The sequence below is a fragment of the Pimephales promelas genome, chromosome 9 (genome assembly GCF_988280905.1).
Source record: "Pimephales promelas chromosome 9, fPimPro1.hap1.1, whole genome shotgun sequence".
In the NCBI taxonomy this organism is placed as follows: Eukaryota; Metazoa; Chordata; class Actinopteri; order Cypriniformes; family Leuciscidae; genus Pimephales; species Pimephales promelas.
The window spans coordinates 13,878,025-13,896,643 of NC_142777.1; the positions used below are offsets into that span (position 1 = coordinate 13,878,025).

At 37.4% G+C, this 18,619-nt stretch overlaps 2 protein-coding genes across 11 annotated transcripts in view; both read left to right on the forward strand.

The window, feature by feature from the left end:
• The window catches only part of LOC120481588 (lysozyme g-like), a 53,310-nt gene that overhangs the window by 29,504 nt on the left and 5,187 nt on the right, over positions 1 to 18,619 (forward strand). For 2 of the 4 annotated variants that reach the window (XM_089134756.1, XM_089134757.1), the window contains exons 2-5: positions 282 to 365; positions 457 to 653; positions 847 to 985; positions 1,385 to 1,970. In XM_089134756.1, coding sequence (XP_088990882.1) covers positions 282 to 365; positions 457 to 653; positions 847 to 985; positions 1,385 to 1,518 — 554 coding nt within the window. In that variant the 3' untranslated portion in view covers positions 1,519 to 1,970. Of the gene's footprint in view, positions 1 to 30; positions 133 to 268; positions 366 to 456; positions 654 to 846; positions 986 to 1,384; positions 1,971 to 18,619 lie in introns of those variants that run through there. The other 2 variants (XM_039675314.2, XM_089134755.1) reach the window with 2 other exon arrangements.
• LOC120481584 (uncharacterized) overlaps positions 1,836 to 18,619 on the forward strand; it is a 52,510-nt gene continuing 35,726 nt past the window's right edge. For 3 of the 7 annotated variants that reach the window (XM_039675305.2, XM_039675309.2, XM_039675310.2), the window contains exons 1-2: positions 7,613 to 7,878; positions 13,521 to 13,577. In XM_039675305.2, the coding sequence (XP_039531239.2) occupies positions 13,528 to 13,577 (50 nt within the window). In that variant the 5' untranslated portion in view covers positions 7,613 to 7,878; positions 13,521 to 13,527. Of the gene's footprint in view, positions 1,971 to 7,612; positions 7,879 to 13,520; positions 13,578 to 18,096; positions 18,143 to 18,619 lie in introns of those variants that run through there. The other 4 variants (XM_089134754.1, XM_039675308.2, XM_039675306.2 and 1 more) reach the window with 4 other exon arrangements.

Genomic DNA, 18,619 nt, shown 5'->3' on the forward strand with positions numbered 1-18,619 from the left:
AAACATCTGAAGAAAAGAAGAGAGACCACTCCCTCTGTGATCATATATAATCACGTCCTGCAGCGGTCTGATTTACTGACAGGACTCATCAAACTCAGTGATTAGATCTCGCACAGCAGTTCTAAGTCATGGGTAAGTTATAAAATATCAGGTACTGCGTGTTTTTATCTGATATTGTCTGAATTACGAGGAACTTTTTATAGCATTGCATAAATGTGCATACAGTATTATTACTTAATGATTGAACAATCTTCAGGATATATTTTCCATGTTGTTTCTAGCATGCATTTATGGAGACGTCATGAAGATAGACACCACCGGTGCATCAGAGAAGACAGCAAAACCAAATAACTTAACTGTAAAGGGTGAGAAGAATGCATGACTGCTTAACTCACATCTGACTTTTGTATGACTGCCAGTACAGCTTATATTAACATTGATTTAAACTTGTTATAGGGGTTGACGCCTCTAAAAAACTGGCTGAGGCTGATCTGACCCGGATGGAGAAATACAAGAGTATAATCACTAAAGTTGGCAAAGCAAAGAAAATGGAGCCGGCTGTAATCGCGGGGATCATATCCAGAGAGTCCAGAGCCGGGGCCGCTCTGAAGGATGGGTGGGGCGACCGTGGCAATGGCTTTGGTCTCATGCAGGTTGGTTAGAGGAATAAATCTTTCAAAGTCATAAGATAACATTTAATATAGCCTACTAAACATTAACTAAAGCTGATATCCCATGCAAAATCTTTTGACATCAGCGAGGAAATTTTGCAAATAATAAGCAGAGAATGATAAACCATTTCTGAACATTTCTAATTGTTCTCTTCTTTGATGGTGTTTCTTCCAGGTTGACAAACGCTACCACACTCCAGCAGGTGCATGGGACAGCGAGCAACATGTCTCACAAGGAACTGAGATTCTCATTGGCTACATTAAAGAAATTAAAGCAAAGTTTCCCCAGTGGACCCCAGAGCAATGCTTTAAAGGTAGGCTATATTTACTCAAGAGATAAATAAATATAAATAGCATTGTAAAAAGATTAAGAAATGCAGGTAGCACAGGTAGCCTATACATCTCTAAGATGTATGCGATAGAGCACTTAATTTCAGAAAACATCTGATAAACGTCTTAGGAAAAAAAACAGTTTTACACTCTAGATCATAAACATCTTAAAGTCATTTTCTAAATGTCTACTTAACATCGTATTAGAAATGTCTTCGAGACACATTGCAGATGAGCAAATACTCTTTACATCTAACATCTTGCAGAGGTAAATGCTCAATGCAATGCAGACATCAAATAGACGTCTCCATGATGTACGTGTGCTATCAGGGAGTTTATCGCTTAACTTTCATGTCTCAGTTGAAGTATAATGTCTGTTCCAGGGGGAATATCAGCCTACAACGCTGGTGTGAAGAACGTCCGTTCATACGAGCGCATGGATGTGGGCACCACAGGAGATGATTACGCCAATGATGTTGTGGCCCGAGCCCAGTGGTTCAAAAGCAAGGGTTACTGAAGAATGCAGTTATGAACCCGTAAAACGTTACATTTCTGAAAAGAGCACAACTCAAGATGACAAGTCCTCATTTTTAATATTAAACCTACTGTTTTGGAATAAATGCTGATAGGCAGCCTAGCTTTAAAGAGTTTGGGCCGTTTTTAAAACGTAGGCCTATGTTTCCTGCATGATAATATCTGATGAAATAAAAGTAATGTATTTACTTAAATCGTGTGTTTATAGTTTATCACATCACATCACTTTCTAATCCCACACCTCATATTCTTTGTTCGTTGGCCTCTGGAAGTAGGGCACTGCAGTGCAAACACGTATTGCAACAGCTTGCTTTCCACGACAGAGGGCGATGTTAAGCTAATCCTGCTATCACACACAAAACAATGTAGAGATTTCTGATTCTGATGTTTCGCTCGTTTAAGGATGGCCAGATACCTCTAGGATTTCTTCGATTCGTAAGTACATGTCTGTGTTAAAGCAATAATACGTCCATTCGTTTTTATTGAGGCTTTCTGTCGGTTTTGAGCTCACTAAGTTAACTTATACACTCGACACAGCGGTTGTTTGGGAAGTTTGGGAAGCAAACATCTCCATCACTTTCCGATAGTCCAGTGAATAATGTTATGCGAACTTTTTTTGTGCGTCACAAACGGCGTGTCATCTTCGGTGGTTTATCGCATTTTGAATTCTCTGGTACTGCTGTAAAACAAGATAACTTAAGAGAATTGAATATGCTAGTGCTCTAATAACGTAGCCTAATCAGTTCAGCGAGCTGTTATAACTTCTAAAGTTTTGCCCATCTTGACCTGTTCTTTTAATAGCCGATATGCAACAACCTATAAATTCCGTTATTGTATCCTAAGTAGGCTAACTTAGTTAATCCTTTTCACGCTAGTTCTAGGTTTTGATTGGTTGTTTCCAGGTCGTGCACTGTTATGTTTCATGATTTTATTCAAAAAAACTTTAGAGAGCCACAAAATTGCAACTGTAGATTGTTTTGAGTATTGTTCACACATAATTGATATAGATAAATGACATAGGCTAATTGAAGATATTGAAACAATGTTTTTTTAGACTGGGATTTACATTAAGACAATATTGTAAATATGATGTAAATTTCTTGATAAACTTTTCGTATGTGGAAATTGTATTAACAACATGATCTAGAAGATTCAACAGAAAGAAAAATGAAATGTATTCTACAAACTAAATTGCAGGTTGTCATGTTCTTTAGGAAAAAAAAACGTCTGTGGTAACAGTGTTAACATTGTCTTTGGCTCTTGATCTGCCATCACCCTGCTGCTCAAAGATCAAATGACCCTCCTCTTGCTCTCTGTAGTGTGTGTGTGTGTGTGTATGTATGTGTGTGTGTGTGTGTTTGTGTTGATTGCTTTACAGCCTCATCATCAAATATGAGTTTAGTCTCGACTCGGAGTCATGTCTCATTTGATGTCCGGCTATACGTGCAATTAGTATTTGGAGAATTTGACATGACATTTCAAGCATTTTCTGTTTAGAGTTGTGTGATGTGATATGTTATAATTGATCCTAAAATATTTAAATTGACAGATTGCCAATTTGCCTATATATTCATAGTGTTTATGACCTGACTATATATTTTTTTTATGCATTTGTTACCTTGTTGAAAACGAGATGACGCATCATCACACAACATCTACAGTAACTAACATTCATTAACTGTCTCTGTATTTCATGAGTTTTGTAAGCAGGCATCAGGCAAACAGCTGAAGTGTACTTTTATAAGCTATTATGGCCCTCCTCCGAGCATGTGTTAAGAGACCTTGTTGTCCTGTGTTGATGATGAGCCATGTTAATAGTCCTGTTGTGTCTCCAAGATACTTAGAAAGAAAAGCATCGTAAAACCCAGGCTGCAATTATTTCATTATGATCGTCCCATTAAACTATTAAACTCCATTTGGAAGCCTCCCTCCAGATACGCCACACACAGAGTTTTAAAGAGCCTGGAAAACAGGGGGATACAAAGTTAACTGGTCACAGATAGAGCAAAAGAGCAGCTGAATGGGCCGTGTTCATTGGTCAAGCTGTGTGGACCCAGCTGGATACTTTCTATTGTAAGGGTGAAGGACTTAACGGACACACGGAGAGCCTGGCCTGCTCGTGGCTTTGTTTTAGGAGTTCTTTCTCAGGAGAGGATAGACTTTGCACGCTGAGAGGAACTTATATATTCAACTGTTATTTCGAAACATCAATCCACACGTCCCGCTTTTCAGGCCCTATATGAGCCGAGGGGTATCATTTCTTGGGTTATTTACAGTTTGGCATACATGGCCTTAATTAGAGTGTGGGGTAGAGCGCTGCCTCAGAAGATGCGTTCCAGATGTGGGCTGGAATTCAGAGAGCTTTGTAAAGAAAAGAAACAGTGCTCTGCAGGAGATGCCTAAAGAAATTTGAGTCAGAGAAAAGTGTTGAAGGGAATTGACGGAGTTGAGACGGGGAGGGGGATGCGAGTTTAAATATTCATGACTATGTCTATATGTCTTTAAAAGAATGTAGTCAATTTTTGTTCTGGCTGATTCTGTTCTAGATGTTTGAGCTAATTGAGTGATGGTTAGTATTACAAAACTGTGACCTGTGCCAAATGCATAAATGCAAAAAAAATAATAATAATGATTTTTGGTTAAAATTCACATGGAAAAGTATATTTGAAAACTACACACTTCTTACTCTACAGTTCAAGTACCGTTTGGGGTCGGTAAGACTAACTTTTTTGAAAGAATGTCAGCAAGGATGCATTTATTTGATCAAAAATTACAGTGTTATTGTGAAATTGTTAGTGTTACAATTTGAAATAACTGTTTTCTATTTTTAAATTGCAATTTATTCCTGTGATGCAACATTACTCCAGTCTTCAGTGTCACATGATCCTTCAGAAATCATTCTCAAATGTCGAATCATCCAAGTTTTGGCTCAGATTTTTGAAGAAAGAAAGACAAACATTAAATAGCCATGAAAGCCAAAATATTAAATGTAATGTATTGACTGACTAATCGAGGGGGTCAAAATTTGCAACATTTACAAGAGATATGCATGGAGCCAAATTACATGAGGCAAAAATGACTAAAAATAAGGAAGCATTATATTTTTAAGATGGCTAGGTTTATCAGTTAAACCTGCTTAATTTTATGTCAATGGTAAAAAAATGGGGAAAAGCACTTTTGTCCTAAGTTTGCGTGCATGTAACTCATGAAATATTAAACATATATTAGTATCCTTTTTAGATTTTGTTTTTTAACAAACATTTATTTTGGTATCTTCATTTTAATTTCATTTAAAGGCCTGATATGGACACTTTGCACACAGCTAATTAATATGTTGACCTTTTTCTTCATTTATCTATTTTTCACCAGAAAAATTTGAGACAGGATGACCCTTTTTTCTGTAAACAGCATTTTTCTGTAACATTATAAATATCTTTACTGTCACTTTGTAAACAAATTAATTCATCCTTTAATATATATATATATATATATATATATATATATATATATATATATATATATATATATATATATATATATTCTTAAATAACCCGAAAGACTTGATGGTGGTGTAGTAATCTACAAGTTTAGTAATTATCCAGTAGATTACTAAATTACTAAATTAACTCTAAATTATCATATGCTGTAGCAAGTTTCTTATCATTTGGAATCACCTTTTTTTCATTAACTCATCTCAATATTATTCCATGTAGTCTAATCAACAACTATGATCATGAAAAGGATGCATAATAAATAGCCTATAAAAGAATTGTAGCAATTATGACATGTCCTGTGGTGTGAAATGCTATACATGAATGTCAGCTTTCCAAAAGAATTTAACTCTCCAAATATGAAGAAGGCTGTAGAGAGAAGTCAAGGACGTTTGATACAGACAACCGCATAAATGACTGACTGAATGAACGAATCTACTGATAATATGAGGAACCATATGCCTGAAACAAAATATGGATTTCTTCAGCGGCAGTGCAAAAAGGTCTCAGGAAATACCAACATGTTTTGTTTTTTTTTTCCATAAGGAAAACTGACATTCCACCCAGCTTTGAGAACTGTTGGACATCTCCATAGGCATTCTGTTCACCATATGTGTGAGGTAAAAATAAAGGGGTCTGACCAACATTACCGAGTGTGAACTTAATTTCTCTGGCTACCAACAGTATGTTGGTTTAAGCAGTTTAGTATGAAAGGAAGATATCCACCCCCCCCCCCAATACCAGAAGAAAATACTCTTTCAAAGTCCAGCATTTGCCATTGTTTGTGTTTAAGAAAAGGAATCATCTGGCGGAAAGCTTTGTTTACACTTTTGCTGGATACTCCTACACGATTTGCCTGAGGGGGAAGGAAAATATTCAAAACCGGCAACAAGGCGAAACATTTGTATGTAGTGAAGTGAAAGACGTATGTTTTGAGATTGAGTGCACAACACATTTTCTAAAGAAAACAGGGTATATGACAAATGTCCCTTCACTGAAGTGTTCGGTCACTTCCGTTAGAGTTGAATATAGATTGAGTAATTCTGTCATTTCCAGCCTGGTGAAGCTTGGTCTTTAAAAGTCATCTTCCTCCTAAAATAAACAAGAATTTCAATTTACCTGCATGAACCAGCAGCACTTTGATAAATGTTTTAGTTAAGACATATTAAAAGATTTACTCACCGTCATGTCATCAAAGATGTCCATGTCTTTCTTTCTTCAGTCGAAAAGAAATTAAGGTTTTTGATGAAAATATTCCAGGATTTTCTCCATAAAATGGACTTCATTGGGAACCAAACGGTTCAAGGTCTAAATGAGAGTTTCAGTGCAGCTTCAAAGGGCTTTAAACGACACCAGACAATGAATAACATCGACTATTACATTATTACATTATCCCGCTTATTATATCATGTACTTGCCACATAAGTAAATAATTAGACACGAAATATTGACTTGAGCTGAAATATTTTATTAGTTCTTTAAACGCAAAGCGTCCGCAAAGGAAGCTGTTGCTAGCAAGCCACAAGTTTAAACTAGACGGACGTTTGGGATACGGTACAGTCACTTAATACACAGCATTTCGCTACATAAATAATAATGGGGTTACAAGAAATTTATTTGAGATTAAACTGTTTTAAAATCATACCTGTTTGTTATCTTATAATTAGGGCTGTCAAACGATTAATCGCGATTAATCGCATCCAAAATAAAAGTTTGTGTTTATATAATATATGTGGGTGCACTGTGTATAATTATTTTGTGTGTGTATATATATATATATATATATATATATATATATATATATATATATATATACACACACACATCTATATTTAAGAAATATTTAAAATATTTATATTTATATATATTATAAATTATATATAAATCTATACAGTATATGAAAATATTAAATATATACAAGCAAGTGTATGTATATATATATATATATATATATATAATAATTATACACAGTGCACCCACATATATTATATAAACACAAACTTTTATTTTGGATGCGATTAATCACGATTAATCGTTTGACAGACCTACTTATAATCTGTTACTATGTACAAAACAATCGTTGAAAAATGGCAGCTGCTGCGTTTGTTTGAAACGAGAGAGCAAGTTATCGATACCAGATGACATAATTAAATACTTGTTCACAAATTATTGATTTGAGTTTTAATATTTTATAAGCTCACCAAACGCAAAACTGAAACATAGAAAAAAACATTCCTAGCAAGCGCCGTTATCAGTTTTTTATCGGGGAATAACAAACCGCTGGATGGTGCGATTGACCAATCAGAATCAAGTATCCCATAGAGCTGTGTAATAATAAATATTGGGTTAAAATGTTACCAATGATTTATTCAGACTGTGTTGGCCCTCAGCTGACTGGCTTTTCCAACCCCCTTCGAGGGCCAGAATGAGCGTCCCTCAGACACGAAGGTGGTATCTCTCTCCTCAGGGAGCCGCCTCATCTAATTATCAAATGACGCCTGGCCTGTCGGCGGTAAGCTGCTGGGCTGAGACAATAGTAGCCGATTCTCTGGATTAGGTGACGGGGGTTGGAGAGGGGCGGGAGGGGGAATCCGAGAGGAAGAGACAGAGAGCGTGCTCAGTCCTGAGAGACAGGCTACTGGAGCACACATGTGCCTTCTCTGCGAAGGATACACATTCTCAGACAGAAGCTCGTGTGAAGATATGAGAAAGGAGATATTGGTGATTTGACAAAACTGCCGTGAAAATACACTTTTGGACAGTTTCTTACGAAGGATGCATTAAGGAAACTCAGCTTTTGGGGTGAACTTTGACACCATGCCTCGACTTTACAGCTGCTTTGGGGACAGAAAGTAAGTTTGAACCTTTTGTTTATATTAAAACTTAATATAAAATGATTACTCGTATAGTTTAAAAAGAGTTTGTGGTACTTATCTCTTGTCAGAGTGCTTGAGTTTGAGTTTTAGCATGGTTGCATATAAAACTATTGTAGTGTGTAATATTTTTTTAGTGGAATACTGATGAACATGGTTGTGTTGATTGATAACATGATACTCCACATGACAGATTTTTTTACTGTAAGGCTTCTGTTGTGCTCTCTGAGAATGGACTGTAATATCTTCTTAGATGAACTCGCTCAATTAGAGTCTCTTTAAAAGCTCTTCTATCTAATGGTCTCATGACATCTCCAACAAGACCCTACTCATCACCACTGAGAGAACATGTTGTTTACCATTGGGTTTCGTCCAGATTCTTAGTTTGGGTAAAGAGACGTTCCTGAATGAGCCATTTATTATTGTTTATTGTAGTCCAGCCCCCCAGAGACTAGATTAATGTACAATAAGAGAGTTTGGACCAGTTATTGAGACAAAATGTTCCATATTTAGATAGAAATGGCAAATGTGCCTTTGCAAAGAGACTGGGGCTTTTTTGTGCACTAGAACCGGCTTTATCCTTAGATTCTGACCTACCTCCATTTTCACACCATTTATGGTCCTTGCGCTCCTGTGAGAGTGCTGCTTTGTTTGTATCTACATGGTGTATCTATTTGGCAAGTCATCTCATGAAAGAAGAGTCCAAATGTTAATGTTCAGACTCCTTTTTTGTTGACCTCTATGTTTTCTCTGAGCTTGTTGATGTTGAACCTACTCTTCCTAGTTTCTCTTATTATTTGCGGTTGATGAGGTTGTTGTTTTTAGCAGGCTTCTGCTATCTTTTAAAATGTCTATTCTCAAAGAAGTCCCAAGTCAGTGAGAGACTGTTAGTGTGACCTAGTTAAATTAGCATATTGTGGAGAGTGGGGTAAGATGTGTCAGTGAATACATCTTATTTTAGCCCTCTGATGGTCTTCTTTTAAAAGTCATGTCCTGGGCCTTCCCGGTCAGAAGTGACCGGAGGCCTAAAAATGAAACTTCTTCCATCCCAGTAAAACCAATGCAATTTATTTTCGTTCTATAATATTTATTCTTTTTAATTTAGTATTTTGAGATAATTTGATTGAATTTATGAATATTTATGCAATATTTATGGTCTATTTGTTCAATGGAAATATATATATATATATATATATATATATATATATATATATATATATATATATATATATATGTATATATATATATATTTTTTTTTGATTATTAATGCAGCATTTTTGTTTAATATAGAGTCTAGGCCTTCAGAAAAAAATATTTTTTAAAGAAAATTAGCACCATCTGGTTACATTATAGAGAAAAAGCGTAGAATCATGGTGTAACTTATATATGGCATGTACAGCTCTCTATGGAGAGGCATGAGAATTCTCCAGCTGTTTATGAACACTTTTTTTTTGGTGGATTTGAATATATAATTGAAACAATCTCAAAAACTATTTCTTATTTTAAAAAAATTGTATAAATAAATAAATAAATAACATTTTTTATTTTTTTCTGTTTTTGTCAATTTCCCATTCATTTTCTATGGGGGTCATGACCAAAAGACCAAAATCGTGACTAATTTTTTTACGACCACTGCTCGGATCATGAACTCAATTTTTTTTGAGTTTAGTAACATTTTGATGAAGCTGTGATTTTTAAAAATTCAAAACAGATTTTTTGTAGTCTGAATTTATTGGTGTGTTTGTATGTGTGTGTGTGTGTGGGTGGGTGTAAATTTTTTGCACTCTTGATGTTGTAGAGTGTCACCCCTTTACTGCGGTATACTTCTTTTAAGAATCGTGGCCGATTTTTAGATTGTACAAACATTTCAGAGAATTCAGAAATTCAGAGAATTTTTGTTTTTTGTAAATTTCCCATTCATTTCCTATGGGTCGGTCATCTCTGACCGAAGACCACGAGTGTAACTATTTTTTACGACCACTTAGCATGCTCGGATCATGACATCAATTTTTTTTTTTTGTATTCACATACCAAATGGCAAAAAAGTCACCAAGTATCATAACCTTCCGATGAAGCTGTGATTTTTAATAATTCAACTATTCACTAACTACTAGGATTAGTAAACTTTAAAATTAAAATGTGTCATCATTCACTAACCCTCAAGTTGTTTCAAACCTGTATACATTTTTCTTCTTCTGCTGAACACAAAAGAAGATATTTTGAAAAATGTTGGTAACCAAACAGTTGATTTATCCCGTTGGCTTCCATAGTATTGTTTTCCTACTGTGAAAACTGTTGGACCCCATTGGAACACCACTCTTTACTCTGTAAAACATTTCTGCTGTGGTTTGCTTATGGATTCTCTGATAATGAATCATCCAATATCGGATAGCTAGAATGTGCTGCTCTTTCTCTACTGGTTTAGTTACAGCTAAAGGAGTTTTGTATTTTGTGGTTAAAGTTCAGAAGAACCACAAAAGTACAGATGGTTTTGTAGTATGTGTGGATTTATGCTGTGCTGTCCCTGCTACGAGTTTTTAAACTATCAATCAATACCAGCAAAGGCCTTCCAAGCACAGCTCATTGAGTCCATGCAGTAATATTGCTTAAAATATCTTCCTGAATGAAAAAAAAAACCCATGTTTTCAGATAATTCTGTGCTCGCTAAATGTTCTGTGTCTGTAATTTTAGGGTACTTTAAATATACAGCTCTTTTCAATTTTAGGGTACTTTAAACATACAGCATTTTTATTCTCGTAAAGCTCCCACATTTTGTGTAAGATGTGCGTATAGAGTACTTGAAGTCTATGTAAAACTTTAGGGGTGTACATTTAAAAACACTATGTGCAAACTCACTTTTTGGAAGTCTAATGTGATTATGAATGGTTTGCTTCCTATTCATGAGGAGATAATTTAATTTAAACCACTAATTTTGCTAGATGTTAGAATCTAACCAAAAATAATTTACTCATCAGTAGTACTGGTATGATGGTGTGTGGCTGTTTAAAAGCTAAATAGCTTGGTAAACTAAACTATATGAGAAAACAAAATCACAGAAGATTGCTTTCATTTTGCTCCTGCCCTATTACAAAACTGCCCGGAAATAGAATTAAACTTCATTGTTAAGTGAGCCAAATGTTGTTAGCCCAGTAAATGTTTTAGGACGTTCTTTCTCTTCAAATATAAGTTAAGGAATGAGATGGGGATGGTCACCACTTTAGCTATAATGTTGTCAACTGATTTAGCCAAATGGTGACTGCAACTGGTTTCATAAACTCGTCATTAGTGTAGTTTACTCCAGGTTTCTCTCTGCTTAATGGAGTAGTTCACTTTAAAAAAAAAAGCTTTTGCTGATAATTTACTCACCCCCATGTCATCCAAGATGTCCATGTCTTTCTTTCTTCAGTTGAAAGGAAATTAATGTTTTTGATGAAAACATTCCAGGATTTTTCTCCATATAATGGACTTCATTGGGAACCAAACAGTTCAAGGTCCAAATGAGAGTTTCATTGCAGCTTCAAAGGGCTTTAAACGACACCAGACGATGGATATGGGTCTTATCTAGCGAAACAACCGGTCATTTAAAAAATGGCTCAAAAAAAGATTAAAAAAAAGTTAGAACAGGAGAATCACGAATGCGCATCACAGAACAGAGCAAGGCAAGCAATTGTGCTTATAAAACTAAAACTTTTTTATTTATTTTTTAAATGACCGATCGTTTCGCTATAGACAAGACCTTTATTCAACGTCAGGTGTTGTTTAAAGGCCTTTGAAGCTGCGATTAAACTGTCATTTGGACCTTGAACCGTTTGGTTCCCAATGAAGTCCATTATATGGAGAAAAATCCCAGAATGTTTTCATCAAAAACTTTAATTTCTTTTCGATTGACGAAAGAAAGACATGGACATCTTGGATGACATGGGGTGAGTAAATTCTCAGCAAAAGTTTTTTTTAAGTGAACTACTCCTTTAAAGGTGCTGTATGTACTTTTTTGCTTACAAAAGCAAAATACCATAACATGGTTGCATATATTTAGGAAACATGTTAAGTTCACATACTCGTTTCTCTGAAAAAACAACACTACAGCCAGTTATGCTGCTTTTCCATTGCATGGGATGGCTCAGTACGGTTCAGTTAAACACGGCTCGCTCCCCTTTTCAACTGCGTGGTACGACTTGGCTCAGCATGGCACGTCTTCGCTTTAGCTCAACTTGCTTTTCCACTGCAGTTAGCACCACTTCAAAGTGGGTGGGATTATAGACTCCTCCACTGACCACGATTTAAAAAAAAAAAAAATTTCAAGCAAGTAGTTTTAAAACAGGTGCTACAGCGGTGGCTATTTATATCTAGCGGGTTTGATGTCTTTTAAATACAGTGACGATTCTGTCTGACCAATCAGTGATCTGCAGTGTTTTCACGTCACATTTTAGTATCGGTACGGTATGTTTGTAACCTCAACAGATGTGGTACCGTACCATACCATGCAGTGGAAAAGCGTCATTCTATTTTTAAAGTTCCATGTTGGAATGCCTGTTTTTGTTTTGGTCTGTGTGATTCCGCCCACTGCCCGTTTACCCAATAGTATTAGTATTTCCCAATAGTAATAGTTGGCGGAAAACACAGCGCAATACAGCCATGGAAGCCAACGAACAAAATCAAAGATTCTACCCAACCTAAAAAGCCTCGGCATCCATCTGATAATCTCTATCAATTAAAACGAGATGAATCAACTCAACGACTTACACGGTGTAAGTCTTCTCACCTTCCATTGTCAATCCTGCTTGCTCCTGTTGCATATCCTTGGGTCTAATCCAGTATTGCATAAGATGACTTTGATCGTCATTCGTCAGGATGTTGAATGACGAGGACTGGAATTTAAATATCTTAACTGATCAACTTCTGATAACTAAACTGATCTGACACAAATAATAAAATATAATGTGATAGAACAATTCAATATCAGATCATATTTACACAAAATTAGGTAGCCTTATAGGCTTAATATTGTGTGACTTTGTGAACGCATCCTTTAATATTGATTGTTTATCTGTTAGCCTTATAATGGAAATAATTATTGACCTGTATGTATGTATTTTCCTAAATTGTATTATTGGTGCATACCTATACAAAATTGCTACATTTTACCCTTAGTTTACACAATACTTGCTAAATTCACACACACAAAAAAGGTTGACAACAGAAATGTGCTCTTATATGCACACACACTCTCAGTTTGGAGCTGCTGACACAATTTGTTGTGGAATTACCACATATGTTATTAATCCACAATGGCACAGTTATTGTGCCATTGTGCCAATACTCTAGAAATGGCCAAATATCAGTCTTTCACTAGGTCCATAGTAGTTTCATAGTCTTGATTATTCCTCAAACTTTCCTACTGACGTAATTCACACTGCATTTAAAATATTTTGTTTAACAAAAGCAAGTTTTGCATGTGCATTAAAGTCTCATGTCTGTGATAACTCTCTAAAAACAAAATGTTGGATGTTAACATGGCATGCTTGCTAATATCTTCTGCTTGAACACTTCTCTCCACTAACTCTCATTATTTCTTTCTTTCTCTCTCTCTTATTCCGCTGTTCCTCCCCCCTGTCCAAAAGTTAAGACATGAAACGTCGGACGTCATCACAGAACTCTGGCGTTGGAGGCAGTCCAAGGTCAGTCCATTAGTCCCTGTAAAGCCTGTAAAACGACGTCTCTGCTATCATAATCACACACTGGCCAATGATAAGGACTTTTTAGTCAGAAGAGACTCTTGCAAGTGGTCAGTTTGGTTTGCTTGTGTAAATTATTTAATCATTTCAAACAGTAGGACTTTCTTTCATCCTTGGAATGCAAAAGAAGATGCTTTGCATCCAGGCTTCTCTTTTCTAGTGTCAGTCAGTCTTCATAAATCAAAACTATATGGATTTTCAGATTGTGATGTTTTTCAGATGTTTGCATATGAAAAACAACACATGTCAAATGAAACCAAAGCAGAATGAAACCACACTTCTTGTTTGAGCTGCTCTGCGCAACTGCTTATCAGCTCAGAACAGGTCGACACTAAGTGCTCTGGCCCTGCCTTTTAATCAGACATCACGCTTAAAGGGCAGGGCATATGTGCCGGTGGGTCTGGCTGGTGATGCCTTGCACACAATGGCTGTGTTGCAAGTATACCATGGACCATGGTCGTGGTCTTTCCCCTGACGCAGTGAGAACGAGCTGCGCCGCACTACAGATTTGCTCTCCCGGCCAGCATACAAACAGCAGCCGCGATGGGATGAACTCGATGGCGGCGATGGTGGCTAGGGAAAGGCATCTGTGGATGAACTTGGATGACATTGGGGAGAAAGCTAGCTTTTGTACTTCTGAACTTTTCTCTACAGGCAGCTTTACGCTCTACAGGCAGCAGGCTGAGCTCTGTAGGTCTCTTAACGAGAGTTTTTGTAAGGTTGTACAGTAGACCTCGTTTCTCTGTTAGAAAGTGTTAAGGTGTGTGTTAGGTAGGGTTTTTATAGGAGTAGAAATACAGGGGTTGGACAATGAAACTGAAACACCTGGTTTTACAACACAATAATTTCTTAGTATGGTGAGGGCCTCATTTTGCATCCAAATACAGCACCAATTCATCTTGGGAATGACAGATAGAAGTCCTTCACAGTGACCAGAGGGATTATGAGCCGTTCCTCTTCCAGAACAGTGTCCAGGTCAAACCCTTCTGTCACAAGTCTTGCTGTGTGTGTTGGTGCATAATCATGCTGATACACGGTTTGAGCATCAGGTGCTCATGATCCTCCAGAAGGGTTTGGTAGTCCTCGGCAGTGTCGTGTCCATCAAATACAATCAGGATTGTCATGATATTGGAGCTCAAACCATCACTGATCCACCCGTGCTTCACTCTGAAGATTGGCCGCCAGATACGTAGATGTGAAACCTCCAACATTGGCCAATGTTTCAGTTTCATTGTCCAACCCCTGTAGATCCCTGAAGTTCCCTGTGCTATGCACACCCTTCCGGCCTCCTCTGATTAGAGTTGTCAGGCTTCTATAGTGGGTAGTGCCAATCTGTGGTAGTGAACAGTTTTGCTGTATTATACAAAAAAAAAGTTCTAGTCAGGCCACCATTCATCTGCGATGGCCTATTGGGCGTTTTTCTACTGAGGCCACTGCTCTGTCAATCTCCAGATAAAACATCAGAATCAAGTGGCACTTGTCTGGCCACCTTGATAGCCACCTTATACTACAGCAGTAGTTCTCCTCTTACTTTTGAGAGTCGTTTTGAGATTATAGCTCTGAATTTCATACATATAATATTCATTATCTGGGTTAGGTTTAGTATCAAGGATTTGTTGGTTGTGGTCTGCTAAACATTCTCACTTAGAGCCTCTCAGTATATGAGTGTAGGTTGACCATCAGGAAATGATATTCCTGTAAATCTAGTTTATCCTAGTACTAGTCTCCTCTTACTCAAGAATGGTCTGCCAAGGCCCCCCTTTTGCATTAGGTATAATGCCTTCGCCCTTTACAGCATCGTGTGTGATTGCTGGCAGCAAGGCCTTAAGTTAAAAAAAGTTTTTCTTGCCTCTTGAAAATAAGAATTCAAGTAAATGTTGAATGTCTTTGGCCACTTACTGAGGCCTCCATTCCCTTGGGTTTAGTAGAGAAATATAATATCTGTCTTGTAAAATTGCAAGATAATAGGCCTTGACCCTGCAGGGTCATGCTGATATTGCTCCCCTTTTTAGGTTCATTAATTAGAGCACTTTTCTACCCATAGCTTGTATTTAATCACCCTTCACCACCCATGCTGCTTTACACTGTACACTGCTTTTTGGGAATGTTAAATAAGTATAAGTGGCCCACTAGTGGCTTTGCATACATCCTCGCTATCAAGTAGTTAGGCCTTAACAGGCCTCCTTGAAGGTGGCTCCCCATAAGAGTGTGATGCTTAGCATTGCAAAGGCATTAAATATGATGTTCCTGGCCCCATGGAGCATAGTGTTCCAGAATTTATCTGAGGATCGCTCTGTTTGAATACTCAACTCCTTAAGTCTGGTCGGAAGGTCGAAGGACTCTCACAAGGCCTCACTGTCAGATCAGCCCAAGAGCTGGAAGCACTGTGTAGATCCAGGATCATTTAGAGTTACTCCCCTCGTTTGCAAAGGTTAACAAGCGCTATCCTGAGTTCTACTCTCCAAGATGCCCTGTCTCTATGATCCCGTTTCTTGTGACTCTTGTTTTTTTGTGAGAGACTCTGTTCAGGAAACAGACAAGTTGTTGATAAGACTAGGTCAGTAAATTTGACCAGGTCAGCTTCCTTGGTGGCATGTGGGGTTGACTTTATGTTCACCTCCGAAAGTGACTGGACAGGACTCCTTTTGGAATCCCCTGGCCATATTCCCTTAAAGCAGGTGTGCCCAACCATGCTCCTGCCGATTGACTGTCAAGCACAGTTTATCTCCAACCCTAATCAAACACACCTGAAGAAACCAATTAAGGTCTTCAGGATCACTTGAAAATTAAAGGCAGGTGTGTTTGATTAGGGTGTGCAGGACACTCGATAGGCAGGAGGAGCACCCAACCCGGGCACCCCTGCCTTAAAGGAACCCCTTCCATGGAAGCTGTTGGTTCCAAGCCTTTAAGTGGCCTTCATAGGCCTTCTGTTGTTCGGAGGCCACTTTGAGGCTTATAGCTTGGGCAGTGACTGTAGGGAATAATGTCACTGACAAGCCTGTATGTGACCCGGAGGGCGAGTGTGTTCTTGGCATTTCAGGTTGAAGTCATGCCTCTGGGATGCCTGCTGAACAGTCCCTTCACACGAAATTGGATAACATTTTCACTAGAAGCCCCTTTTATACTTCCGTGTCACACTAGTAGTGACGTCATAGGCTGTCACCAGTCAATATCGATTGCTGTGATTGGATAGTTTTCAGACACCGGTTCAAGTGGAAGGCGTTCCCCAATAGCGCCATCAACGCAGTGTCTCGTTCCCTGTTCTCAGGGAGCAGAGGTTACAGTCATAACCTAGATGTTTTCAAATAGGTTACCTGAACATGTGGTGTTTCTGGGATTGGTTCAGCAAACAGATAGTCCCACCCCAAACTCACGCCATTGGTTGTTTCAGTGTTGCTGGGTTGATGCTCAAACAAATAGACTGATGTTCCAATAGCAAAATTGTTTACACTTTTCAGGTGAACCAACCTACAAATTACTTATAGTTCCCTTTGCACTGGGAGGGAAGAAAGTAGCACACACTTTACTTTTATTAGATGGACTTGCCTGTTCGTTTTCTTGTAAAATGAATACAGAATCTGTGGCAAAACATTCTTGATAATGCAACATGTTAACTGGTTTACAGACTTTCACAAGCTAAAATTAACCAAAGTACTATGGATTGTACTATTCTTTGCATAACCTTGTGTAAATAGCATGGTACATAGTGTACAGTATGGTAATAATTAACTACCAAAGTATCACTGTACCATGGCACTGCCACAGTACTTGATTTGTAAGGGTTGTTTTCTTTGTGACCTAAAACTTTCAGTGAAGGGGAGGTGTGGACACAAGCCCAGCTGTGTGAACAATCCCAGGTGGTCCTTCATCCAGAGTTTGTCACAAGCCACACAATGCTGACCTGAAAGGGGTCAAAAAGGTTTTTGGAATTTAAAAAAATTGTGAAAATCGTGGAAGTGGAGCTGCCCTAAACCAATAATTTAAACGCCCAACTGTATTGAAGGAAACACACAAATCTGTTTTGATCATGATGCTGATCATAATGAGTCACATAACTTTCACATTCTTACCCTTAGGCAATAACTGGACGAAATGATCATGTGTAGGAGTGTATGTTTTCATCATGACTCTGAATATCCTCTTCAACAGTGTTTTATGGTGTTTTTTACACTTTAGCCATGACTGTTCTTTGTATCTGTGGTTTTTCTTGTTTTCATGTCTTGTTCTCTCATATGCTATCATAAGCTATCTGTGAATCACTCGTCTGTGAATGTGAAGGAGACTTAATATAAACTTCCCCTGAGATAGCAAGAGGAAATGAATGAATGCTATCTGATGACTTCATGTACGGGTCATCAATGTGATGTCACACCAGCCCCTTTAACCATTACAAGAAATCTATACAACCCCTTCTAACAAATTAAGTATCACCAGAAACTGCAAATCTGGTTTCTGTTAAGCAGTAAAGGATAGATAGAGTGAAAGATGGATTGAACTTGCATGCAGTGGTAAGAAAGATTGTTTCTCATTAGATGACTGCTGTTATCTGGTCTATTGTGATGTGAAGGCTCAAAACATTAATGTTCTCAGTCCGTTAAATTGTCTTCTTGTGTAAATTGCATAGAAAGTAGATTTGTACAAATGTGAGATGTGCTTGCCTGTGTAGAAGTGTTGTAGGTTAGTATAAGAGTATTCATTTCTTCAAAAAAGACAAAAAATCCTACTGATCGAAAGTTTGTCTCATGTTTCTCCTTCATTGGCGGTTGTTTTATCATACGCCAGGTGGAATAAAGTCTAATCACTTCGAAAAGTAATAGTAAATCTCTTCTCAATCAGCTGTATGATTCAAGGCTTGATATTAACATTGAATTTTATAGATATTTTATACATTTTTCAATAGTTGGCTTATAAAAAGGCATCTGAAATAAGTGTTGTCATAAATATAGATTTTTCGATACATATCAATACTGAAATGTCTGAAACAT